Below are 26,691 nucleotides of genomic sequence, written 5' to 3' on the forward strand. Positions count from 1 at the left end.
CTGAGTTGCCGTACTGCGGCTCCGCCAGCGCCAGTTGCGGTTGCTCGTCCGTTTCCACTCCCGAGTCTTCGCAGAGTGTCGCTCGTCTGATGTGAAGGGAAACATGTCTGTGTCGGGAGGCGGTACGAGAGGGTTTTACTTCAACACAGTCCTGTCGCTGGCCCGCTCTTTAGCTGCCCACCGTCCAGCGCCGGTCGAAAAGGTGAGGAGAAAACGGAGCGAGCTTCAAGATGAATTTGTTTTAACGCTAATTAGCTGACGTTAAAACAACAGGGTAGTCCGGGGTGTCGCTCCACTTCCGCGCACAGTCGATGGCTTATTTTTGATCAATGACGTGACAGCCAAGCTAACATTTGACAGCCAAGTGCGTCTGTAGACAACACCCACTTGATATTGTTATTGTTCCTGCAATAGAAGAAGAAAATCAGCGCTGAATAAAGTGGCGTTGCGGCTTGTGCGGTTCAGCACTGCAGTCAAACAGGTTGATAGTGAAAGGATCGCGGTGCGTCCTTCTTTTAGCATGATGTACCATATAATCGCAAACTGTTACGGGGACGGTCAGGTCTGACGTTGCATTGATCGTGTTTATATGGCCAATAAAGTAAGATTAGTGAAAACAGAGATGAGCAAAGTTTGAATTTGATTCTATCAAACTAAATATGAGGGGACATATGGAGGCAATCACCAATACACTGTCACTGAGTACTTGCTGTTTGATGGAGCATATGTGTTTGATACAACGCCCAGTTCAGATGTTTTTTGGGAATGAGGCATAGTGACGTCATGCCCTATGCCAAATATGTATCCTTGTTATCGTGATACCATTTACAGGCGACTGCAACATAATAGCGTATGGTTCCCACCTTGATAGCAATATACAGATAACTTTATTGATCCCCAGGAGGGAAATAGACAGATGAGGTAGAACAAATAATGTCAAATATATGTATTTACCGCATGAAACCCAAGACCAGTGTGCATAAATGTAATGTACGTGCAAAACGTAGTACAGTTTCCTGATCTTTCCGGTAAACTCAGTAATAGAACATGCAGTCACACTGCAGCACAAGACAATTTAATCCAATGTTCCTGATCTCTGTCACAAGTTTATTTCGAGACCACGGTTTCATGATCTCTTTGCGCTCTTTCAGGTCCAGAAGCTACAATGCATGTGTCCAGTGGAAGTCCGCGGTGTGTTCACCCTGGACGTGCGTCGCAGAGATGCTGTTATTGCGTTGGCTGTGTTTCTGGTGGAATCTGGCTTACAGGTGGGTGGTGTTCAGTAAAAAAAATAAAAAAATAAAAAAAGTCAGACCGCTGAGCCGGTGTGTGGGTTTAAACATTCGATTTTTAGGTAATGCATAATAACCATAATAATATGGTTTAAGATTCAAACATTGCACAAGTTACATAGATTAGAGATTATTTTTCTTATATCCATACTTTTTGTCCGCTCTGCAGGACTGCACATGTATCGCCATGTTAATCTTATTCCCATAATCGGATTAAACCAGCGCTTAGACACCCAGCTGATCATTTAAAGCCTCTAACCTCATCACACTAAGACGCAGCGTGGAAAGCTTCCCCGCCATCTGACCATGTAGAGATGGTGTCTTCACTTTTCATTGCAGAACTCAAGTTGACTATATTTTCTTGTATTTATTTAAATTTTTTTCCTTTACAGTCCTTATCTTCGATTTACCAGCGCTTGTGAGGTAAACAAAAGTGCTGCTCTGTGCCAACGAGTGCGGTAGCTTTTGGTGTGTAATAATTTGCTTCCCTCTGGCAGCACAAAGACACACTTGTTCCCTACTTGCTGAGCCTGTTGAGAGGGCTGCCACGGGTCCAATGGATCGAAGAGAGGTCGGGAAAGAAAGGAAAGGGTGAGAGCAATCCTCTTACAGTGGGGCCTTTTGTTTTACAATGGCCTCCATTTACTCGCTGCAACGGTGCTCCCAGTAATATTTGTAGACTAAGATATATTGAGATCCATAAAATGCCACTCCTTGCTGCACACATGAGTAAGATTGAACTGTAGGTCTTTGTCATTTTCTACTCTTCAGAATTTCTCCCGGTTGCGGAAAACTTCAGCTACTGTCTCGTGACTCTTTTGTCAGATGTGGCTCAGAGGGACCCAGACTCCCGACAAGAGGTTGGCTTTAAACGTGTTGACAACATCTAGTTCTTAGGTTCGGCTGTATGGCAGCGTAGTGCTAAGTTATTGTTTTCCCTGCAGATCATGAACACTTTAATGGAGGTCATGCAGTCACTGCAGGACATGTGCCAAACACCTGATAATCATGATAAAGGTATAGCACACACACACACACACACACACACACACACACAAAAAGGCAAAAAACTGCACACTGTAACGTCAGTCCTTCAAAACAAAAAGCTTCATGGATGCTCTCTTGCCTCCAGTCTACTTGTGTAGGTACATCGTCCCCAGCCTGCTCGGCATGACTCGAGCATTCGGCCGCTACAGTTACACAGACGAAGCGCTGCTGTCCAAGCTTTTCCCCAAAGACTCTCCCCAGGTCACCCGCTGCGTCGCAAAGGAAACCGAGGGAGTGCGGCGCAGGTCCTTCAACGACTTTCGCTCCATCATGCCGTCCGCGCTGCTCACGGTGTGCCGGAGCGACAATCTGCGCAGACGCACCGGGACCAACCGGGACCCCTCTGCACAGGTGTGTGTGTGTTTGTGTGTGTGTCTTTGTGTGTGTGCGTATGGTGTGATGGAGCCATTTGGATTCAAGACACGTTTAGTGTGATTATCAGAGGTGACTGCAGAGTTATCAGATTATCACATGCTTTGTGATTTTATTATGCCTACGGGCTGGCGTTATGATTTTCGGGTTGTCCGTCAGATATAATTAAATTCATTAATTCATTCAGTAATTATAAATTAATTATGGCAATTTCACACAAATGTCTAATAGAGAGAAAGAGATTTTCAATGACTAGGTTGTGTTAATGAAGTGCTTTGTAATGTGCTGTCTCATAGGTCTTTTCAGATGCAGGGGGCCACTCACCCTGCACTCCTACAGCCGCTGGACAACATTACTTTGAAGGTAAAACACAAGAAACACAAGCTGCTTCGATTAGATTTATGTCTGTCAACTCGTCCTCGCTCAGACATGTCAAACTCAAGGCCCATCACGTCATTTTATGTGGCCCGCGAATCCGCCAGCAAAAAAAATGAAATGGGAAAAGTTAGAAAAACATCAAATTGTCCACGAATTAGAAGGCAAACTGCAATCGCAGCAGAATATATTTACAAAAGTTACAGCCAAAAATTATGCAGTAAAGTGTTTTTCAGAGGGTGCATTGAAGCAGTGCCTGCTAAAGGTATGTGAGCAGGTTTGCCCCGACCAGATACAGACTTTATAATGTAGTTTGTGAAGAAACACCATCGCAGACCGAGTTCAGGAACTAGCAGCAATCTGACAACACAGCTAGCCGAAGAGACAAGGAGGCACTTGTCTTTTTCATTAGCTGTTGATGAAAGCACAGACAACACGGATACAGCTGACCTATCAATGTTTATAAAGGGCATGAAGGCACAACTGACCGCCAGTGGATGTAGCTCACATGCACGGGACGACAACGGGGAGGGACATTAGTGTTGCAGAGAGGTGACAAAAAATAGCCTTGAACAAAGTTAATGTAATAACTTGTGTTTGATGATCTTTGTCTTTGTTAATTTCTTTAAAAGTTTGATCTTTGAGTAATGTGGGTTTCTTAACACTAAACTCCCTGCGGTAGCTCATCATTGAGTCGTCACATTATGTTATGGAACAACTACGTACTTGCGTATTGCTTATCTGCACGTATCCTGAATGAATAACATTAACTTGGGGTACACTGCAGACCTATCTCACATGCTGTAATAATCCATGTCATACATTCAGTAAAGGTGTTTTCATTTGTTAGCCCATACTGAAGATATTCAGTGTTTCTTGTGTCTTGTCGTCCCTTTTTATTTTAGGTCCCTACCTCCCGGACAGCAGCACAGCAGACCCCGACTACTATTTCTCAACAGTCAGCTCCAGCTCCTCGGTGTCTCCTCTCTTCATGGGAGCTGAAAACGAGGTGGAGGTTCCTGTCGATCTGCTCCGACAGCTCCTGGCCATGGTAGAGTAGAGTAGCCCACTACCCGTTTACCAAGAACCGCCGCGTCCCATCCTGTAAACGTGTATTGCATCTTTACCGGTGGTTGTGTGTATTGTCGATTCGCAGGTGAAGAACTTCGTTTCCGACTCATTTTTGCAAGCTCTGGACGCCGCCATGACAGAGGTTACAGAGGTAACTATGCACCCACTGTCTGTACAAAACGTTATAGTTGGTCAATTCAAAGCTTGTTCCATGATCTGTTAATTCATATTCTCTGGCATTGTCTCTCCTGTTTGTTGTTAAGTCTAATCCTGGAATCAACCTCTATTACAAAACCTTCAGTGACACTCTCTATGTGTGCGTGTTCAAAATGCTGCGGGACACACTGTACTACATGAAAGGTAAAGCATCACGAATAGCTCATTTATTATGCATTTACACACAGCCCTGCTTATTGTTGTATGGTGGTCTATTAAGTAGACTTCTTCATCTGAGCTCTCTGATCCAAAACTGTTCAAGTAGTGTTTATTTTTCCTAACATGTAGCTCCTTTGCGCGATGTTTTTAAAATTTGAAAGTATTAAAAATGTTTTTTTCATCTTTGTTTGTCTGCCATTTCTCTCGTGTAAAGCACTTTGTAACCTTTGTTTTGAAAAGTGCTTTATAAATAAAGATTGTTGTTATTATTACTTTGACAAATACTCTCGTCGTACTCTCAGACTTGCAGCCAACATTTGTACGGCAAGTGCACGACTTTGTGCTGGAGGAGTTCAGCAGCAGCCAGTCGGAGCTGCAGCGGGTACTTCATGACACGGGGGGGTTGCCGGTGGAGCAGAGCCCCCTCAAGCTCCGTTGCCAAGCCAACGCCGCCTGCGTGGACCTCATGGTGTGGGCTGTCAAAGATGAGCAAGGTAATCGATTGTAGCAGAACACCGTGTTCAGATGTCGTAATCGCATACTGGATGTGTTTGTCTGCTCTGATTGCATCACTTCACCGATGTCTTTTTTTGTCTTTTGTTCCAGGAGCTGAGAATTTGTGCACCAAACTGTCAGAGAAGCTGCAGTCCAAAACCTCCAGTAAAATCATCATCGCTCACATGCCCCTGCTCATCTGTTGCCTACAGGTAGGATGCTGCTCGGCAGACACGGCGCTAAGATATTTGCTCAAAGAGAAGTGAAATGTTACATAATTCACCACACCACGAGGTTTTGTCTAGAAAATGACGTTATTGAAAGGAAGCAAGTATCCCGGTGATCGTCTGGTTTCAGAGCTGACCCAGACCCGTGTTGCGTGGCCTTAATTTCTGATGTTTTTTCGGCTGTTATTGTATCTGACGGCCTCCCTTTCGGTTTCAGGGCCTGGGTCGTCTGTGTGAGAGGTTTCCAGTCGTCGCTCACTCTGCCTCGACCTCTCTCAAGGACTTCCTGGTGGTTCCTTCCCCTGTCCTTGTAAAACTCTATAAGTATCACTGCCAGTACACCACAGGTATTGATATTTATTTCTTCATTTATTATTTACTGCAGTTTCTGAGGAATGCCTGTACCTCCTGATTGAATTTCATAGGAGTTAGAATGTAATAGTTAACCAATCAACAATGTAAATGTCACAATTGAAACAAAAGCAAAAACAATTGTGTCCACGATACCTCTAGCAGGAAGGATTTTGATCTCAACTGTAGCACAAATGACCAGAGCTAAAAGTGAATGGGACTAAAGTGCTGTAGCTGGTGATACAGTGTCAAATATAAGTCAATAACAGTTGTCCCACTCGACTCTCATCCACTATTGATCTGGACAGAGCTGCTGCAAATACAGACGATTGGAAATGCAATTCAGGCTAACGTTCTCAATGTACTGCTTTTTTATTAGCTGCTAATTAGTTGTATTCTAAAAGATAATGTGCTCTTTACATTTGACACCACAATCTGCCCTTTTCTGCTCTCTGCAGGATCGTATTTTCTCCAATGTTTTAAATTGTAACATATTTAAAACCGCTTGTTTTTAATGCTCTTCTTCGTCGGTGTTTCTGTCTTTGCGCTGTCGTCCTTTTTTTTTTTTTAAGGCACAGGAGAAATAAGGATAAACGTGACCAATGAGCACTCTCAGTCCACCTTCAACCTGCTGTCAAACAGGAAAGATCAGCCGTCCATGTACGAGCAGCTCCGAGACATTTCCATTGACAACATATGCAGGTCAGACTCAAAACACCCGACACAGCTGTAGTTGGAAGATATGATTTTGATGTGCTTTTTTTTTTTTTTTTTTTTTAACTTTCATCTCTGTGTGTATTCCTCAGATGTCTGATAGCTGGTCTGACCATGGACAATGACATAGTGGCAGCCTTTCTGGCCAGTCTGTCCAACCGGCTGTACATTTCACAGGAGAATGACAAGTGAGCAACATTTCTGGTTGGGGGGGGGGGGCTTCATTGATATTTTCAAATCCATGGTACTGTCGACCAGCTACTCTAAAAATACAAGTTGCCTCTCCGCCAGGGACGCCCATTTGATCCTCGACCACACCATCCGAGCACTGGGCCACATTGCAGTGGCCCTGAGAGACACTCCCAAAGTCATGGAGCACATCTTACAAATCCTTCAGCAGAAGTTCTGCCAGCCTCCGTCCCAGCTGGATGTGCTCATCATCGACCAGCTTGGCTGCATGGTCATTACGGGAAACGTGAGTTCAAAGATGCACGTGGTAACATTGCCTCCATTATTTGATGCAATTATGGTTGAAAGGGGTTATTAGGCCGGTACATAACCACCAGGAGATCATTCAAATGGGTAAACCATTGATATAGTAACAGTGTTATGTTAGACAGTTGCTTCAATAGAAGCAATGCAAACCCTTTTTTCTTAACCCGGTGGGGCTGACACACTGTAATTAATCTCCGGAAACCTGCTGGCTGCTTGCTCATTACAGTGTGCATTTAGAATAGGTTCCAGTATTCTAATTGACTCCCCCTTTGTGTGTAACGGGGTGTTTTAGACAGCCAGCGTACCCAGAGCGTGACAGACTGGAAAAGGATCTGACCTTAAACAACGAACGGATACAGAGTACTTACCAAATGCCTTCCTCTGTAATCATGAGGTTTTTGAATTTAAGGGAAATTGTAAATGTTCAATTCAATTTTAATACAATTTTATTTGTGTCGAATTTTCACAAATCCCAATTTTGCCTCGATGTCTTTACAACCTGTACAACATACGGCATCCTCTGTTCTTAGACTCTGACATCGGATAAGAAACCCCCCCCCAAGAAAGACCTTTAACAGGTTTTGTTATAAGTAGTAAGAGAAGATTAGTTAACAACAGGGCATTTGTAACCTATTGGTGGCTGCGCAGTCTTATTCCTGTCTGTTCGTCTTGTAGCAATACATCTACCAGGAGGGGTGGAACCTGTTCCAGCAGATCAGTGTGAAGGCCAGCTCAGTGGTCTACTCAGCCACCAAAGACTACAGAGACCAGGGCTACAGGTCAGCATCTGCTCTCTGAGCGTGAACAATTGTTCCTCTCTGCTCACTGCGACTAAGTAGTCAGCTGTAGTGGAGTGCAGTAGTAATGCACAGTCTCCTGATTTGAGTGTCATCGTGTTTTGTTATATTTGATAAATAATTGATACGATAAATACGTCTTGTTGGTGTTTAACTGATCCCTCCGTCTATGCCGTCTCCCCCCCCCCCCCCCCAAGGCACTGCTCTCTGGCAGTGATAAATGCTCTGGCCAACATTGCAGCCAACCTCCAGGGGGAGCAACTCGTGGATGAACTGATGGTGAACCTTTTAGAGCTGTTTGTCCAGCTGGGCCTGGAAGGAAAGAGAGCCAGTGAGAGGGCCTCAGACAAAGGACCAGCGCTGAAGGTAACAGCTTAACTGCATCTAAACACTACAAGAACATGAACAGCAGCAAAGTTGGTGAATTGGCTGTTTTTCTCCTCGTAGGCATCAAGTAGCGCTGGAAATCTTGGAGTCCTCATTCCAGTGATTGCTGTGGTGAGTATGTGATGTCTGTACGAACAGCTTTGAGGACTATGAACATTCATTTTGACAATAATTTGTGTTGAAATACAACAATCTACAGTAGTTGAGTGCTTCAGATGATTGAAGATAGTTAGCATTTAACTGTCGACAAATATTTACCCTGTTAGCTGCAGAACAAACATCTGTGTAATAAGTTCACTGCTGAATTTTAGTTCATGCTGTTAAATTGTGGTTAATGATATTAAAGCCACCACAGGAAACGCCTCATTTTGTGTTGATTTTGGCAGTTCACCGTGGACCAAAGGGGTCGTGTGTCCGAAGCACCAGAGTCCCTTCAGAAAACACCTCGTTTTTACTGCCAGATAGCTTGTTGTTGGTCTCGTTTACTTATGTAGGTCATATAGAGGCATCTGGATTGAGACAGTTTCAGAACATATACATACATTTATATGTATATGTAGTTTTGTATTTATATAATTACAATTAAAAATAAGACACTAAAAAACACGTTTTCTTCCCGTTAAAGCTGTCTCCCTGTAACTTTCACAGAAATCCTTGCCTCGTAGTTTTATACATTTTATTTCCCCCTCTCGTGTATTATTTATGTTTTTATTGTCTTTTTGGAATTATTACAGTACGACATTCAGGTAATGACCGTTGCATAATGTCCTTGTTTTTTAGCACATTTACGCACTTGGCTCATTGCACAAAATAAAACATTAACAGACAGACAGCAAACATTTGTAGAGTCTCTCCCGCAGACTTGCAACACTTTGAGGAACATGAAGGGGACGTTTAAATGAAAATGAAGAGACTACATACATATAAAGACACATTACTTCATGTTCCATGTACATAGTGTAATAACAGAAGTAATTTATTGTTAACAAAACAACACCCCAGGTATTTCAAACGGTAATTAGTTTTAGTTGGAAGTTTCAAACCAAATATTGAATTTGTAGGAAATATATTAGCTGTTTAAAAGGGTTTCTTTGGTCAAGTTTAGTTCTGTGAAGGATTGACCACCCGGCCCATGAACACAAGGCAGTTTGTGCGGTGCTCGTAGATCAGGAAGAGGAAGGGGCGGTCCACAGTGAAGTGGATCTGAGAGGAGAGGGGCATGAAGCCCACCTGGGTCAGAGCAGCAGCCTCGGTCCCCTCCTCGTTCACTGTGATGGTTCCCTGGTGCTTCAGCTGGGGAAGGAGATCAGAGGGCTTCCATTAGTTTGAAATAGTCTGTCCTGTTATTGATTACAGATGAGAAGGTGTCCTTTTTGTTTTAGATGTTTGCCTCGTGACTGATTTGGTCTTTACTCACCCAGTTCATGGAGACCTTTTCGGAGGTCATTCCAGAGAAATCTCCACTCTCCTGGAACAAGTCAGTGAGGCCCATCTCCTTCAGATTTGCAATCAAGTCATAGTTCTGCTCCAGTTTAAACCGAGGTAACACCACCTCTCGAGTCCTGAAGGGAGGCCCAGAAAAAGCTCTTAAATCTCCAAGAGGTCTAAACATTTTCAGCTTTTTCACCCAAGCCATTAACTTAAAAAATGTATTGCACATTAATATTTAAAGTGCATTACTTTCCTGTGAGAACGCTGCTTACCTGTTTGTCATGTTTTTGAGCCACTTGTTTACAACAGTGGGAGAGATCTCCTGCTCCAAGGTCCTCATGCCGGTCATCTTCCTCGGCAAGGCAATGAGCATGCTGATGTGTCCCGTGTAAGGGAGCTGAAAATAAGAACATCTTGTTTGTAGACCGGTATGCTGTTTGTCTTCAGGGACCGTGTTGAAATTTCAAGTCGTTGAGAGGCCACCCACCTGCAGGATGTCACACTCTAGTTCGTGGTCGGCAGCAGCCAGATAGTTCCCCTTGTTGGTCATCATTGGCACGCGCACGTTTGTCTTTTCGTTAACTCTGAAGTTGCGATAGTAAGTCATTTCCTTGGGGAATTTCTGTTCCCATGTACCTGTTTATATGAACATGTAAGAGTCGTATGTTTACTTCGTGACTCAAATCAAAACAACAAAGCGGACAGATGTGACACTGTGTGCTGATGTTTTCTCTCACCTTTGAAGTACAGGTAGTTGAGCAGCATCAGCACCATATTTGGGTCCACGCTCTTGAGCGGTTCCTTGATCAGCCCTTTGGTCAGCTTTAGGATGCGACGATTGGCCTTGTTCAGGAAGGCAGGGTCCCCGAAGTCCACCGACTGCGGCTCGGCATAATAATAAGCCTTTGTCTCCGCGCGGAAGGCGTCGTTCACCGCGACGTCCCTCTTCACGTAGACGTCGTTCACGGAGCGCAGCGTGTAACCAAAGTTCCTCCTGAAGAGCCTGTGCGTCAGCTTCCTGAAGAGCTTGTGCACTGTGGTGTTGTCGTAGTGATGGCTTGCGTTGACAAAGTCGGCGAATCCCAGCGCTCCGTAGATCTGATCCCGGGTTCCAGGTCCCGCCCCTAAAGACATCATCCCCATGGCGACCGAGATCCCAGCGGGCGCCAGCAGGATGTTATCGCTCTGGTTGACGTCGTTGCGGAGACTCCGATAGAGGTTGAAGCCGAAATGGGCGTTGACGACGTTGAGGCGCTGGAGGCGAGACCGGCCGTGGAACAGCCGCAGGAGTCTGGCGCGACGGATTTTGGGGTCGGAGGGTTCGGCAAAGATGTCGATGTCTGGGGCCGGTGTGGCGATCTCGTCGATCTCATCCCCTTCTCTGATGAAGCGCATCATAAACTCATCATCCGGACATTCAAAAGTAGAATCGCTTTAGGTTTGTTTTTGTATTTTGTGCCATAAGACTAAAAGCACTACGAGTAACTTCCCAACATACCAAGAGATGAATAGAGAATCTCACATTTTTTGTTACTTTATTACTTTACACCTCAACTTTTTATTTTTGATCTAATATCAACAGTCGGTACTCACGTGTAGTCGTCGCTGCCCGCAGCCAGGATCTTATCAAAATCAATATAATCTTCATCCTCAAAGCCGTCAAAAACCAGGTCGTTCGTAACGGTCTCCATATCCACCGCCCCCCCAAGTTCAAAGCCTCGGGGTTCCGGTTGAGGGTCAGTGAAGTGAGAGCTGAGTTCTTTGATCCCAGCCAGGGATGGACCGACCAGCAGACAGGCCACAGAGATGACGGTGATGAGCCGCATGCTGAAGGCTGAGGCAGAGAGAACAGACATTTAGCACGGCCGCGTTAATAATCTGATCAACATTTCGAAGATTCCATGACGTTACGGTTTAGTGATTCTGTAGGAATAAAATCACACCGTCACTGAGAAAAAAAATTCAAAAGGTTTTACGTAAAATTCCCTTAATAGCAGCCTGGCTCTGTGAAATGCCTTACCTTTGCTGTGTTGCTTCTGTTTGTGGGACTAAGAGCAAAGAATTGAATACAAAACTGAACTTTGATGTCGGCTCCTCCTGAACAAATAGACCAGATCAAACAGACCAAAGAGTGCTGTGACTGACTAAAATCTTTAACTCTTCACAATTCAGCTAATTGATTAGATAGCTATTGAACGGCTAGTAGTTAGGCAGGAGATATTCTGCAGTTTGTTAATATTATTTCTTTATCTTTATTGTTATTTAGTATGTAGCCTATTGAAAAACATGTAAATGTATTTGATGGAATTCCTATTTTACCACTCCTGTAGAGTCACTTCAAACCGAGTGTGATAATCTGAGTAATGCAACATTAATCGCTCTACGTTTTTCACGATGTTCCTGTGTTCATTTTTCTAATTTACAGTTGACCAGACGGCTTCCGCCAATCAAGGAGCCCAAGCCCCGCCTCCAGAAGCTGTTCAGGGACTTCTGGTTGTACTCTGTGGTCATGGGTTTTGCTGTGGAAGGATCAGGTGAGCGACTCATTTCAGCATGCTACAAATTCTGCACTGCTGCACTCTTATCGCATATACATACATGACATAAAATGATTGGGAGCGGTAGACTCTGATTTTGTTTAACTGCTCAATAGCTTCCCCAAATAAACAAAATCTCGAAATCTCTTCCCCGTTCAATGTTGAGGTTTTGAAAGGCAGCCATTAAAAGACTTCCGTGAAGGCTGCTCTTGTGTATCCTCGCTCATGGTTCCTCAGAGCAGAAATAAGAGCTTTGCGACGGCTTTTAAGATGGCGACCCAGATAGACTTCCTGTTCAAGCGAGGATCGAGGAAATATAAAATAAGAGACTTGGGATGCACCCTAATTGAGTGACATTTTCCTGATTTAGCCCTGTTGAATCTGTTACGGCTGAATAAACCTTTATCATTCTTGTTGGCAGATGATGATTTGTGGCCTAATAAACTCTCATCAAAGCTCCGGACCTCTAACAACCTGGGCAGAGGTCCTATCAGCCAGAATGACTGAAGGCTTTCAGCAATTCTTGAGATTTATTTCACACCAGATGGGGAAATATTTGAATTGTGTGATGAAATGGTTCATTAAATACGATAAACACAGATGTTTGGCTTCTTTAATCATCAGCCCAAATAGCCAAATAGAACCTAAAAACATACTGAGGGGTGTTATTTCACAGCTCTTACTAATGAAATCAAATCCGAGATATTAGCATACCAACACACCAACATCCCTGCTGTTCTGGATACATGTTCTTTCAGGGCTTTGGCCAGAGGAGTGGTATGAAGGTGTGTGTGAGATTGCCACCACGTCTCCTCTTCTCACCTTTCCCAGTGGAGAACCTCTTCGCTCCGAACTGCAGTACAACTCTGCCCTGAAAAATGATACAGTCACGCCGGTAACAGTGCTTTTCTTCTTCTTCCAGTAAAGTAGTTAAAAATGGCCGTACGACAGTCCGACCGATCTTTAATTCATCCAATTCTGTCCCCCAGGCCGAGTTGAGCGATCTGCGGGCAACCATCAGCAATCTCCTCGACCCCCCTCCTGAAGGATCTGCCCTCATCAACAAGCTAGACTTCGCCATGTGCACGTACCTGCTCTCAGTCTACAGACTAGAATACATGAGGTCAGCGCCTCCACACCAATGTGTCCAGTTCACATTGTTGTGTATAATGTCAATCAATCAATCAGCACTTCATTACACACTCAGGGTCCAGATAAAAGACAATAAATGGCATACAAAAGCACAATAGATAATGATAATAGACAATAAATAAGTGTCCTGCAAAGAGACAACTATACCAATGTCTCTACAGCTGGTATTGATAGCCACGGACACATTTCATTGGTACTACTCCATAAAGGTCTCTTAAGTAATATTCTCATTGTGTCATTATAAGCTACTTGAAGTCACTAGAAGCTTGCTTTTCTGTAGTTTGACCACACGTGGGCAGTGTAGAGTAGTGTACAACGTGCTTTGAACAGAGACCTCTTCACTCCATTTGTACATAAACTTGCATAAGAGAGCGTTTGCTTGTGCACACATCATGCGGCATGAACTATAAACATCTTCATCATGCGTCACTTTGTTCTGTGATGAAAATGTTCCCGATATCACAGATGCTAAGATTATTTTCAGACAGTCTTATGTCAGGAAATTTGAGACATTTTAGAATTATATATTTTAGAGACATGAGAGAGTGAAACTTTGTGATATCTTCATCCTCCTGCTCTTTTCAGGATGCTGCGGTCCAACGATCCCGACAGGTTCCAGGTCATGTTTCGATACTTAGAAGACAAAGCCATCCAGAAAGACAAATCTGGTGAGGGCTTTGCACTCGTTCACATCTGCTCATCCTATTCTGCATGCTGTGTAAGGCATTCTCTCAAGTTCCCCCTTTTCTTTTTCTTTTTTTAAATGTTTGTCTTCGAAGGCATGATGCAGTGCATCATTTGTGTCGGGGATAAGGTGTTTGACGTCTTCCTCCAGATGATGGCTGAGAAGGTAGGGAGCATGGTTAAAATTTTGGGTGATGCCGAACAATTACCAAAAGGCTTGGAGGGCCAGTTGACAGTATGTTTGATTCTTCCGCATCACTGAATAACAATCGGAGCTTATTTCTAATGCTTTTTAGCCAAAGACCAAAGAGCACGAGGAGGAATTGGAGCGACATGCCCAATTCTTATTGGTCAACTTTAACCACACCCACAAGAGGATCCGCAGAGTGGCGGACAAGTACCTTTCTGGTTTGGCTGAGACGTGAGTGCATTTATTTATTTTCCCATCATGTTATATACAGTTTGAATTCTATTTCTCATCTGTTTTACTTCTACCAGATTCCCGCATCTGCTTTGGAGCGGCCGCGTGTTGAAGACCATGTTGGACATCTTGCAGACGCTCTCTCTGTCACTAAGTGCTGTGAGTATCTCTGAACACTGTCAGTGTGGACTGTTCTACGCTGGTACAGCTCTGAGTCAACATTCATATAAGGTGTTCTGGGGTGGAACTAAAGCAGAGTTTGAATTATTTTAGCTTGAAGTGTTTAGGAAGTGTTGACATAGATGCAACTATCAGCTTCAGTTGCAACAGATGTCTTCTCTGTTTACTCAGGACATCCACAAGGATCCGCCGTATTATGACATTCCAGACACCCCCTACAGGATCACTGTTCCCGACACATACGAGGCCCGAGAGGTGAGTTCAGACTGTTGTTGACACTGAAGACCACTAGAGGGCAGCGCAGTACTGGTTTTAATGACAGTAGTGGCAGTAGTTTGAGATTGGTTTAGTTGGTTCATCAGCTACATTATCCTGTGTACAAACAAACGTGTACTAACTAACTAAGCCCCTTACATTCAATTTGCAGCCATAGAAATCTTTGAGAAAGACTCGCATTACAACACATGTACACATTGTGTAGCGATATGAATTATTAAAATTGTTTGTCTCACAGTCCTTTATTTATTACTCATCATATCCTGGTTTCTTTCTAGAGCATAGTGAAGGACTTTGCCGCTCGCTGTGGGGAGATCCTGAAAGAGGCAATGAAATGGGCCCCTTCAGTCACAAAGTCCCACCTACAGGTCAGCACCTTTACCTTTTACGTGTCCTCACAGTGGAGACCAGAAAGATCAACAGAGCTGGGGAGTTTCAGAGGGGGTCAACACAACTCAATTGAACAAACAAAACAAAATTGACTATACTGGAAGTACCATGAGATACTAAAAGTCTGAACTTCACAGCTGTGTCTGTAAAGTTTAAGCAACACTTCGGCTCCAATACTTGTAGAAATAGTAACTTATTATCCTGAATTACGTAAATGAGTTCAGATTTTTTAAGGTTAACAATTTTCTATTTTGATTTTAGAGGATATTTGTCATTGTTGTTCCATTACTGTTTCTCCTTCCCCCCCTTTCCTCTCTTTCTGTCCGTTCCGGTATGTTGTGTCTTGTACAGGAATACTTGAACAAGCATCAGAACTGGGTGTCAGGACTGTCCCAGCACACTGGCCTGGCCATGGCCACAGAGAGCATACTGCACTTCGCCGGCTACAACAGACAGAGTACTACACTCGGCGTGAGTCGCGCGCGCACACACACACACACACACACACACACACACACACACACACACACACACACGTGGGCATCCCTGCATTTCACAAGATAGAGGACGGGCTGAATATAGACAAAATTACACATCTAAATTAATGGTAAGTGCTTAATCTGAGCTACCTGTCACATTTCGGCATTTTTAAAGCTACACACTCAGGAAGTGAGAAAATCCCTGCGTCAAGAAGGACGCAGGGATTTTGTAGAACCTACTAAACACTTTTAAAGAAAATCTTGCCTTACAGGCTTGTTGATTTGAAGCTTATTAACATTTGTCCAACATGGCTTTTTCATGTAACAAATGTACCATCTAGTTGTTTTGTCAGAGACTTTGCAGTTTTGTTAACACTGAGCAGAATTGTCTTGTATCCTTTGTGCACATAGAGGGATTTTATTATATTCTATATCTAGTTGTCTAGTTATTTACAGCATTGTATGTCCATGTGTGCATGCTTACTGGTCCGTGTCACATCGTTTTGCTTGCTACGCATTTCCTTTGAGCTCTTGGGCTCGAATTCTGCTATAGCTGTTTTTTCATTTGCTTCATTTGTTGTATTTTGTCTTTGTTAAACTGCACCGAACTACCTGCCTGGTTGCTTGGCTGGTTTGCGGATTTGCTGGTTGCCTGGTTACTTACCTGCAATGGACGGGTGGGTTGGTTGGCTGGTTGTCCATTTGGCTAACTGGGTTATGCTGGTGCTGTCTCCCCCCCCCCCCCCCCCCCCCCCCTCCCACCATGTGGCCAACCATAGGCTGCTTTCCCTCAGGTTGGTCTGAACTCTAAATACAGAGAGACAGGGCTCAGGCATGACACCTTCAGTATAGCCAGACGTGTTTCAGCTCAGCTACGTATCTACTTTCTTAACTTCGGGACTGCGCGGCCCCTAAATGGCCCCTAAACTGTGTGCTTTCATTAGACCACCCAGTTGACAGAGAGACCAGCATGCGTGAAGAAGGACTACTCCAACTTCATGGCATCGCTCAACCTGCGCAACCGCTACACAGGAGAGGTGAAGTCTTGATATTGTAAATATTCAGACGATGTGACTTCCCTAGACTTCCTGCCACACAGCATGATTGACACCTGCTTATGTGCCGTCTAGGTGGCTGGTATGATGCAGTTCTCGGCGGCGACTCACAGCCATTCAGACCTTATCAAGCTGATGATCCTTCAGATGACCAGTGCTCTGGACAAAAAAGACCCAGAGGCCTTCACCCAGGCTATGTTCAAGATGGCCGCCCTGCTTATAACTACCAAAAGTGAGCCGCTCTGCCTCGTTTCATTTTGTAGAAGTCTTTCAACAACAGTGCCAGTTGTTGGTTCTTTCTTACAATTCAGTTCTGGTAAGTTTCTATATATTCTGTCTCTCAGACTGCAATCCTCAGCTCCTGCACCACCTGTGCTGGTCTCCTCTGAAGATGTTTACAGAACATGGCATGGAAAGCGCTATCGCCTGCTGGGAATGGCTCCTGGCTGCACACAACGGGGTGGAAGTGCCAGTACGTGTATTTATCGCACCTCATAAAAATGATTTTCGGATCGCGGTTTGTGTTGTAGAATATATCTTCTCTTTTTCCATCTGCCTAGTTCATGCGTGAGATGGCAGGAGCCTGGCAGATGACAGTGGAGCTGAAGATGGGCTTGTTTTCGGAGGCTAAGGTGGAGGCGGGCCCTCTGGCTGTGTCAGAGGAGAGTCAGCCTGCCCCCTGCGCACCTGACGTCGTCCCCCACTTCCTCTGGATAGAGGTCAGTGACAGGCTTTGTGGTTTTTATAAAAATGGAGTTGAGCTGATTATACAACAAATCACCACTTTATTCCTTCTTTCTGTTCTACCTCCAGTTTCTGGTGCAGAGGTTTGAGATAGCCAAGTACAGCAGCGCTGACCAGGTGGAGATTTTCACCGCCATTTTGCAGAGATCTCTGTCCCTGAGCGTCGGAGGACCCAAAAGCAGCATGAACCGACATGTTGGTGCCATCGGACCAAGATTGAGGTACCACGTGTCATTGTTACGACTTCAGATTAGTTGGTTCTTAAATGCTGTAATAGTTTGCTGCGAGAAGATAGATGCTGTATCCTGAACTTGATAAGACTATTGTGTCATCACTTGGCTTTATTTCAGACTGCTGACTCTGGGTCTGACTCTGCTGCATGCCGACGTTGTGACCAATGCAACCATCAGAAATGTTCTTCGAGAGAAGATCTATTCCACCGCTTTTGACTACTTCAGGTGAAAAAAATAAATCAATCAAATCTGTGTTTTTCAGTCTTGTATTTTAGTGTGATTCTGTCCAGTAACTTATTTGTGTCTCTCTTTGTGCAGTGTCGCTCCTAAATTTCCCACTCAGACAGATAAGCGGCTGAGGGAAGACATCAGCATAATGATCAAGTTCTATGCCAGCCTGCAGTCTGACAAGAAGTATCTGGCAGCCAACCAGCTGGTTCCACCAGGTACGACACTGAGAGAACCAGGGCGTAATCTTTCAGTCATAACCCAGAATTCACACTTCATAAGTCGATTTGATTTTGACTTTGTGTAGATCCCCAAGACATGTCTGTGAATAGCCTTTCCGTCATGGCAGGGACGGATAGCAGGAACAGTCTGGATGCAGCTATGGGCCAGAGGCAGCAGATGGCTCAGGGGTGGATCAACACCTACCCTCTGTCCTCCGGGATGTCCACCATATCCAAGAAATCAGGTCACACACACACACACACACACACACAGGATGTTAAGCTTTAATAATCTGTGCTGTAAAAGATGGTCACGGTGAAACTAAACCTCCTTCTGCTTCTCATGCACAGATGACATGTCTTCAGCAATCTAATATTTCCTCTGTCACGATGTTTCAGGACTGTCTAAAAAAAGCAACAGAGGCATTCAGCTGCACAAGTACTACATGAAACGTCGGACTCTTTTACTGGCTTTGCTGGTATTTACATTTTCTCAACCACTTTAAATTATTCACAAATGTATAAAGGGAGAAAATGTCCATCAAATGATGACATTTCTACACATAGTTCTGTGAATGTCACCTGATTGGGCTATTATGATCATGTGTCTCTTCAGGCCAGCGAGATTGAGCGGCTGACGATATGGTACAACCCGTTATCCACCCAAGAGCTCGCTATCGCCACGGACCAGACGGTGGAGGCCAGCATTGCTAACTGGAGGTCCAAATACATCAGTCTGACGGAGAAACAGTGGAAGGACAACATCAACCTGGCCTGGAGCATAGCGCCTTACCTCGCCCTGCAGCTGCCTGCCAGGTACTAGCAGCAAAATGCACTGCATCCTCAAGTTTTATCAGTGTTGAACCGCAAGTGTACTCTATTTTGTCGTCGTAGGAGTAGGATTTGTCGGTTGCGGTTTCAAAGTTGGCCCCTCCTCCACGGCCTAGCGGAGGTGAAAGCCAACCCCCAGTTTCACTCCCTTTTGGAACGAGTTTGTCGCTTCGTCTACGCAACATTTGCGGGAGTTTCGGCACTTTGTCTTCCATATGCGTAGCTCTTCAAGGCTATGATCTGGCTATCTATGATCTGGCTCCTGGTTGCTACGTTTTTTGCACAGAAATGTCACGAAAACGGAAACAAAAAGAGAAAATCCAGGCGGATATAAACACTGCCACACACTTCTATTAGTTCATTAATTATGATTGAGATGGATTATTTCTGTATATTTTTTATAAAGGAATATCCTACCCATTGTGCTTTTTTAATATGCATAATATATGCACCAACAAATGACTCAAAATGAAGAACATGTACATGACTATATATAGATAGAACATGGCTTAGTTACGAACACATGATTGTCCACTTTATCTGAACACTTGAACATGTACCTAAACCGTTTTGTTTTGTTTTACAGATTTAAAAACACCGAGGCAATCGTCTCTGAGGTGACCCGTCTGGTGCGAATGGATCCGGCTGCTGTGTGCGATGTTCCAGAAGCGGTGAAGGTGAGGTCGTCCTGCCGGCCACTGCAAACCGACGGGACGGCAGTTTTGTGTGCCGTTCTTTTGCCGCAATGAAGCCGACATATTTCGTGGCCAAATTCTACTCTTGCATGTGTGATACAGCGGACTTTACAAGAATAGACAGAAGAGCTTCCGACGTGTAACTTATATTCCATAGCTACATGGTGTGAGTCACTGTACCATGAAAAGTTCCTCATCTGCACTTATCGGACGCTTTCTCACTCTTCCTTTTTTTACTTGTCTGTGTAAGATAAAGATCTGCTGTGATTTTAAACCCTTTCTGGACCTCATTTTGCATTTGATTACACAATATATTGAGCCATTCAGTCATGAACTTTCATCTTAATAGGCAGGAAGACTTTCTGAGTTATTTGTTGGTTGCCTCAACTGCATTCTGTTAAGTTTCAGCAAAAGTTAAGAAGGAAAAAGTTCATTTTTGCTACTCTGTGTTTTGCTTTCAAGTAAGCGTCCCACTTGAGAGATATTGTGTGTTGATAGTGATCTCCTTCCCTGCAGCTTCCTCTAGTCCTCTTCATTTAGTTCTGGCTGACTGACCTCCTAATGAGCCTCGCACCCCGTCTGAGGAAGAGGCTGGGGAGGCAGAGCACGGTCTTCCCCAAAAGCTATCATGATTTCAGCGGATGATCCTCCTTGACATCACGTACTTGTTTATTCCAGTCGCTGAAGTAACGAATAAACACAGATTCCTCTGGAGGCTAGTTAGCATGCCGTCAGTCTTGGGGTCATGACCTTGCATCAGATTGCCGTTATGTTTGATGCGTGAATATGGATCCAGTGATGCGTGCTGCGCATGATAGTGGGACCGGTCCAAGTATCGATCTACTTGTTTGCTTCAGCTGGAATCATTTTTGACACATTTCTCAATTCACTTTTGTTTTTTCTTCTCTTTTTTTGTGTGTTTTTCTTCAGTTCCTGGTGACGTGGCACACAATTGATGCCGACTCTCCAGAGCTGAGTCACATCCTGTGCTGGGCCCCAGCAGATCCCCCAACCGGGCTGTCCTACTTCTCCTCCATGTACCCTCCTCACCCCCTCACAGCCCAGTACGGGGTCAAAGTACTCCGCTCCTTTCCCCCTGTACGTTCATGCACACAGCACACACACACACACACACACACACACACACACACACACACACACACACACACACACACACACACACACACACACACACACACACACAGCTGGCTGTTGCCATTCCTGTTGGATTTGTTTGTGTTCCCTGTGCGAAGGAAGTACCAGGACTTTCTCAAGTAGCATAAACTAGGAAACACCATCAGAACTGATTTTACTAAAAGTTTCAGTTCAGGGGTCTATAATTCACATATTATGCCTATAATGCCAGTGGTGGAAAGTACATTTATTCAAGTACTATTTTGAGGTATTTACTTGAGTATTTTCTGCTACTTCATACTTTCACTCTCAGACATTTCTGAGGGAAATATACTTTTTACTCCTACATTTATTTGATAATCTTAGTTATTTGTTCAACATTGTAAATACAATCAACAAGTAAAGTATGATGTATTATTGTAGATTAAGCTACCCAGCAGTATACAAAGTGATATAAATTAGCTCCACCTTCACCAGCTGCAACATTAAAGTCATAATATATTATAATCCAACAATATAATGTTTATTATTCTGAAAAGTACTTTTATTTTTGGTACTTAAAGTACATTTAGATGCTGATACTTCTACGTAAACCTAGGAATGCATGACTTTTACTTGTCTTATTGATACTTTCAAATTTCAAATTGTTCTTCCCCCCCACCTTTTTCTAGGATGCCATTTTGTTTTACATTCCTCAAATTGTCCAAGCGCTTCGTTACGACAAGGTAAATATCAGATTTCATGAGCCGCACATCTCTGCAGATTATTAAATCCTCACAACCGTCCGTTTCTGTTTTTCCTGCTGCACCTCGGCGTAGATGGGTTATGTGAGGGAGTACATCATCTGGGCCGCTCAGAAGTCTCAGCTTCTGGCTCACCAGTTCATCTGGAACATGAAGACAAACATATACCTGGACGAGGAAGCAAACCAGAAAGACCGTGAGACAGTCACTCATACACGTGCAAAACCCCACACCACAAAACGTGAACGCAGAAATGTCAAACAGCTACCATCCCGTCTCTCCCTGCAGCCGACATAGGTGAGCTGCTGGAGCAGATGGTGGAGGAGATCACCGGCTCTCTGTCCGGTCCGGCTCAAGGCTTCTACCAGAGAGAGTTTGACTTCTTCAACAAGATCATCAATGTGTCGGCCATTATCAAGTATGAACACGCTGTAGTTTTCTTTCTGTCTTTTTAAATTGGACTCCAGTGACAACACTGTGAGCCGTTCATGACAGTAACATATTCTTTACATTGCTGCTGCACTTCTCCCACTTGATATCCCACAGACCTCCATTGCTTTCAGTTTTCAGAGATCTGAAATTTGGCTCCATCACAGTTAAAATTTACTTAAATTTATTCTAATGGTCAGATTTAATAGCACAGGTGAGAACCGGCACTGTTTGGGGGGGCGACTGCTTTTCAAACCATTCCACAAATTAAGGGCTGTCCCTTAATGTAAGTAAATGTCCCTTTTAGTTAAAAGGCTGCAACAAGTCCTGCACAGCCCTGCAATCCCTTTACCATAAGACAGACCCTTGATTTATTTCTTCTGCTTCACTTATCTCAACATTGTCATCATCGTCACCATCACGTGGTTTAGTTTCATCCTTATTGTAGCAGCTAAGTCTAAACTTGAAGACACTGAGGTGCTGCATAGACAGAATAATAACTGACGTGCTCACGGCAGCACCGCTCGTTAGTGTCCAACTCCAGCTTCTTTGATGGAATGTTTATTGCTATTTATACAAACCATTACAATAACGCTGTGTTTTAAGTCGCGTAGCGTGGCAGTTTAAAAAACATTTGTGTGCCTCCGTCCAGCAACACCGATATTGTAAATTACCCAAAGCACATGGGAACACCTACAGGACCAATTTGGTGTCCCAGAAACTGCTCCTCCACTGTAATGCTACATTGTAAGACACTCGTGATCTAAAGTGGGCCATTGAAAGAAAAGAGAAACTTTCACGGCTCTTTGCCAAAGGCCTCAAAGTTGCACTCCAGTTTAACTTTGCTGTTAGACGGAAGCCTCTAGGTGATGTTCAAGGTGTTTATGAAGCAATAACAAGTGTTCCCCCGAGCCACGATGTTCCTTTCCCCGCCTCGTACCACCTGTTGTCTAATCTCTAAATCCCCTTGTTGTTCATCTATTTAGCTATTTGTTGCTGCACTGTCTCTCTGATTATGCTCCGGTCTGGAAGTGTTCTGACAGGGCCCCATTATCGCTGGCTCTCACAGAGTGTGTTGTCGGCCCACTAGAGGAAGACAAATCCCCCTCGGCCCTCATTACAGCACTAATTGCAACTATCCGGGGGGAGAAACTTCTGCCGTCCCCTGGCTTCCACTCTCTGTTACTCTGCACCCCAGTGACTCCCCTCTGTGAATAACAGCAGAGCCCGACTGTCACCTGTGGTGTTAAGTCGTTCAGTGAGATACCCATGCATGCTGGGCAGTCGTAGAGGTGTGGAAACTCTTGTGTGTTCAGGTTGTTTTTTTGTTTGTCTTCATCAGACCGTTTCCCAAAGGGGAGGAGAGAAAGAGGGCCTGCCTGGAAGCCATGTCACAGATCAAAGTCCAGCCTGGCTGTTATCTTCCCAGTAACCCAGAGGCCATAGTCTTGGATATAGACTACAAGTCTGGGACCCCCATGCAGAGGTGGGCCTCAAAACCATCTTCCATACTGCTCAAAACACTTTTCAAAAAGCAATGTGACCGCGTCTCTGCACTTCTATCTGAAGCAATGTGTGTCTCTATTTAGTGCTGCCAAAGCTCCCTACCTGGCCAAGTTCAAAGTCAGGAGGTGTGGAGTCAGTGAGCTGGAGAAAGAAGGTACTTCGATGAACCTAAAGTCGATGTTGTATTTCTCATATTTGCACAGAGGTAAACACTGTGTCATGATTTCTTCCCCTCAGGTCTGAAGTGTTGCTCAGATTCTGGAGATGAGGCGAAGAGTGAAGAGGAGGCAAAGAGAATCTGCTGGCAGGCGGCCATCTTTAAAGTGGGAGACGACTGCAGACAGGTCTCCTCTCCTCTTACTTACTACAACGCTATCTACCATCTATTTCATGATGCACCGTTGACGTGACTTGATTCTTTTTGCTCGACTTCCCTTTCTTCACCATTTCATCCTTTGTGTTCACAGGACATGCTGGCTCTTCAGATCATCAGCCTGTTTAAGAACATCTTCCAGCTGGTGGGCCTGGATCTCTACGTGTTCCCTTACAGGGTGGTGGCCACGGCCCCTGGAGTGAGTTCATGTCAAACCTTTCCCATGTTTCCTCTGTGCTGCTTCCTGGCGGGAACGCTAAGTTCTCACGCTTCCTGTTTCTGACGTTCCACCACACAGTGCGGAGTGATCGAGGTCATCCCAGACTGCAAGTCCCGGGACCAGCTGGGCCGACAGACAGACTTCGGCATGTACGACTATTTCAGGAACCAGTATGGAGATGAGTCCACGCTAGCGTTCCAGAAGGTAATTTATTTACACCAGTAAAATTCTACCATATTTCTCAAGTGCTCGCAAATTGTATTTACTTAACAGGTTTAACTGATATTCTTCTCAGGCGCGGTACAACTTCATCCGCAGTATGGCGGCTTACAGCTTGCTGCTCTTCCTGCTGCAGATAAAAGACAGACACAACGGCAACATCATGCTGGACAGCCAGGGCCACCTCATCCACATCGGTGCGTATTGCGAGCGTCGTGTGGTTCCGATGTGAATTAAATGGACTGTACCTGTAGAGCTCCTTTCTAGTTTTCCGACCACTCAAAGCGCTTTAACAATACATCTCATCATTCACACACTGATGGCAGGGGCTTCCATGCAAGGTGCCACCTGCCCATCAGGAGCCTATGGGAGCAATTTGGGTCGAAGTGTCCAAGGACACATCCACATGGACGAGCAGAGCCGGGGATCGAACCGCCGATACTCTGATTGAAAGATCGGACTTAATATTGTCCAAGTCCCACAGATAAACACATGTTTATCCTATCTTCCAACAAGACTCTTGATACGTTTTCTAGATAACTTTGTCACCGTCGTAGATTACTTATCTTGACACACACACACACACACACACACACACACACACACGAAAAGAGAGGAGAGTGTCAAAGTAGAAGCTTGTTCTCTGTACGAGTGTGAGTCGCCTCTCACCCTTCACTCTGTCAGTCAGTAAGAGAGACAGATCTCAGTCAGATATAGAGATGCCAGACAAAGTGCAGGTTGTGTCTGAATAACAAGCCTTGCTGCATTTTTACACGCGGGGCGTCCCGTTCACTCAGGAGTAACGCATCATATCAAGCAGGATTATTTTTCTGTCTGACGTCTGTTTGAGCGTTCAAAAACAGAATCCTAAGCTTTCGAGTTTGTCCCTGCGTCGCTGTGTTCGCAGACTTCGGGTTCATTTTTGAAAGCTCTCCCGGTGGGAACCTCGGCTGGGAGCCCGACATCAAGCTAACCGATGAGATGGTGATGATCATGGGCGGCAAAATGGAGGCGACACCCTTCAAGTGGTTCATGGAGATGTGTGTGAGGGGATACCTGGCCGTCAGGTGAGTACGCAGACGTGTTACGCTAAAGTCTTCACTGCGCTATAAAGACTGTAACATTAAGGCGAGTTTCTCCGGTGAATCAGGCCCTACATGGACGGAGTGGTGTCCTTAGTTACGCTCATGCTGGACACCGGCCTCCCCTGCTTCAGAGGACAGACCATCAAATTGCTCAAGTGAGTCAGACGTGTCAGCAAGCCGTTTGAGTGTCGTCCGCTGCTGTTGCTCAGACTCTCTCTCTGCTCACGTCTAGGCAGCGATTCAACCCCGGTTTGAGTGAGAAAGACGCGGCTTCCTTCATCATCAAAGTCATCCAGAACTGCTTCCTCAGCAACAGGTCGGTACAAAGCCTCAACAGTTTACATCTTCTTCTTCTATTCTTCTTAATATTGATTTCCAGAAAGCATTGTTCACATTTGTCCAATTGCTTTTGTCTTACAGGAGTAAAACCTACGACATGATTCAGTATTACCAAAACCAGATCCCATACTAAACGTCTGTGCCGGAGCGTGTGCGTATTTTAGCTGGTCATAGTGTGCGTTCGTGCGTTTGCATATCTGCCTTTAATGTTCAACATTGAAGATTGTGGCTCATTGTGTCTGCTGAGTGTTTGATGTTTTCCTCTCAAACCATATTTTCTTAGTTGTCTATCTCCTTATTTATTTTGTTATGCTGAAACCAATGTTGTTTTTAACTATTTCTGTGTTATTGCACTAGCATCTTGACTTCCGTGAGCTTAGTAATGGTAATTTTCACATTCAGTAAATACTTAATCAGAGTTTGTGCCAATTTGAAATCACTTGTGATGTTTGTGAATGTGGATTCTTAAAGCTGTTGGTTTTAGACGGGTTTGAAATGTAATCGGATCCTTGAAGTAGACCAGTTTCAGTTCCGACCAATGTGGCCTATTCTGTCATCTCGTACTTGACTGTACTACTGTGCTTCTCTTTTTAATGGACCAGAGTTCTTTTGATCTGCAGCATGGTACGTGTCTTGTATTTAACAGTGACGACTGACTGTATATACATGAGTTACACTGTCTGTATTTTGGGGGAGAAATGATGCACACAAGTTCTGGGAGACACTGGGGCTGAGTTTTGTATATTTAGCGATGCCAAAGGGGGAGGGAAGATAGTGCACATACACAAACCTTTCTATTGTTTGTGGATGAAGGTAAGACGCAGCTTGAATGTTGGGCAGTTGCATGAAGTGAAGTGTAAACTACCATGTAGCCTGTGTCCAATGTGGCTTTTGGTGGAAGTTTATTTTGTAATCCAAAGTGCTGTGCCCCATGTCCATTTGGATAGCTTAAGCCATCTTGTAATGTTACTGACTGTAAAGATTTAGCCTCTCTTTGTATATTTATATTCATGGCCCATTTTCAGTCTCCTTTTCTATCTTCATGCCTTTTGAATGAGAATGCGATAAAATAAATCACATAAAGATCT

At 44.4% G+C, this 26,691-nt stretch overlaps 2 protein-coding genes across 3 annotated transcripts; one reads left to right on the forward strand and one right to left on the reverse strand.

The window, feature by feature from the left end:
- The first annotated feature begins 98 nt into the window (after positions 1 to 98).
- pi4kab (phosphatidylinositol 4-kinase, catalytic, alpha b) lies at positions 99 to 26,691 on the forward strand. Of its 2 annotated transcripts, none has more exons than XM_079270173.1 (54): positions 99 to 202; positions 1,152 to 1,268; positions 1,790 to 1,883; positions 2,064 to 2,152; positions 2,237 to 2,309; positions 2,425 to 2,690; positions 3,008 to 3,074; positions 3,992 to 4,137; positions 4,243 to 4,308; positions 4,421 to 4,517; positions 4,835 to 5,026; positions 5,139 to 5,239; positions 5,472 to 5,601; positions 6,178 to 6,307; positions 6,412 to 6,507; positions 6,611 to 6,794; positions 7,490 to 7,593; positions 7,809 to 7,977; positions 8,059 to 8,109; positions 11,855 to 11,963; positions 12,725 to 12,861; positions 12,956 to 13,089; positions 13,704 to 13,786; positions 13,898 to 13,968; positions 14,099 to 14,223; positions 14,301 to 14,382; positions 14,575 to 14,658; positions 14,958 to 15,047; positions 15,421 to 15,540; positions 16,493 to 16,585; positions 16,679 to 16,835; positions 16,948 to 17,075; positions 17,164 to 17,322; positions 17,417 to 17,568; positions 17,698 to 17,805; positions 17,899 to 18,026; positions 18,116 to 18,274; positions 18,429 to 18,508; positions 18,646 to 18,845; positions 19,447 to 19,537; positions 20,486 to 20,653; positions 21,361 to 21,414; positions 21,508 to 21,628; positions 21,721 to 21,850; positions 23,204 to 23,347; positions 23,451 to 23,521; positions 23,605 to 23,711; positions 23,835 to 23,939; positions 24,039 to 24,164; positions 24,256 to 24,376; positions 25,087 to 25,246; positions 25,330 to 25,419; positions 25,497 to 25,580; positions 25,685 to 26,691. In XM_079270173.1, the coding sequence occupies exons 1-54, from the start codon at positions 104 to 106 to the stop codon at positions 25,734 to 25,736; spliced, it is 6,294 nt and encodes a 2,097-aa protein (XP_079126299.1). In that variant the 5' UTR covers positions 99 to 103; the 3' UTR covers positions 25,737 to 26,691. The 2 variants fall into 2 exon arrangements, with proteins under 2 accessions (XP_079126299.1, XP_079126300.1); XM_079270174.1 differs by having other exon boundaries at positions 18,158 to 18,274.
- serpind1 (serpin peptidase inhibitor, clade D (heparin cofactor), member 1) lies at positions 9,100 to 11,255 on the reverse strand (the record flags this gene model as incomplete). Its single annotated transcript, XM_079270258.1, has 6 exons — positions 9,100 to 9,291; positions 9,416 to 9,560; positions 9,702 to 9,826; positions 9,917 to 10,065; positions 10,167 to 10,810; positions 11,023 to 11,255. The coding sequence occupies 6 exons, from the start codon at positions 11,253 to 11,255 to the stop codon at positions 9,100 to 9,102; spliced, it is 1,488 nt and encodes a 495-aa protein (XP_079126384.1).

This window comes from Melanostigma gelatinosum (genome assembly GCF_949748355.1).
Source record: "Melanostigma gelatinosum genome assembly, chromosome: 6".
In the NCBI taxonomy this organism is placed as follows: Eukaryota; Metazoa; Chordata; class Actinopteri; order Perciformes; family Zoarcidae; genus Melanostigma; species Melanostigma gelatinosum.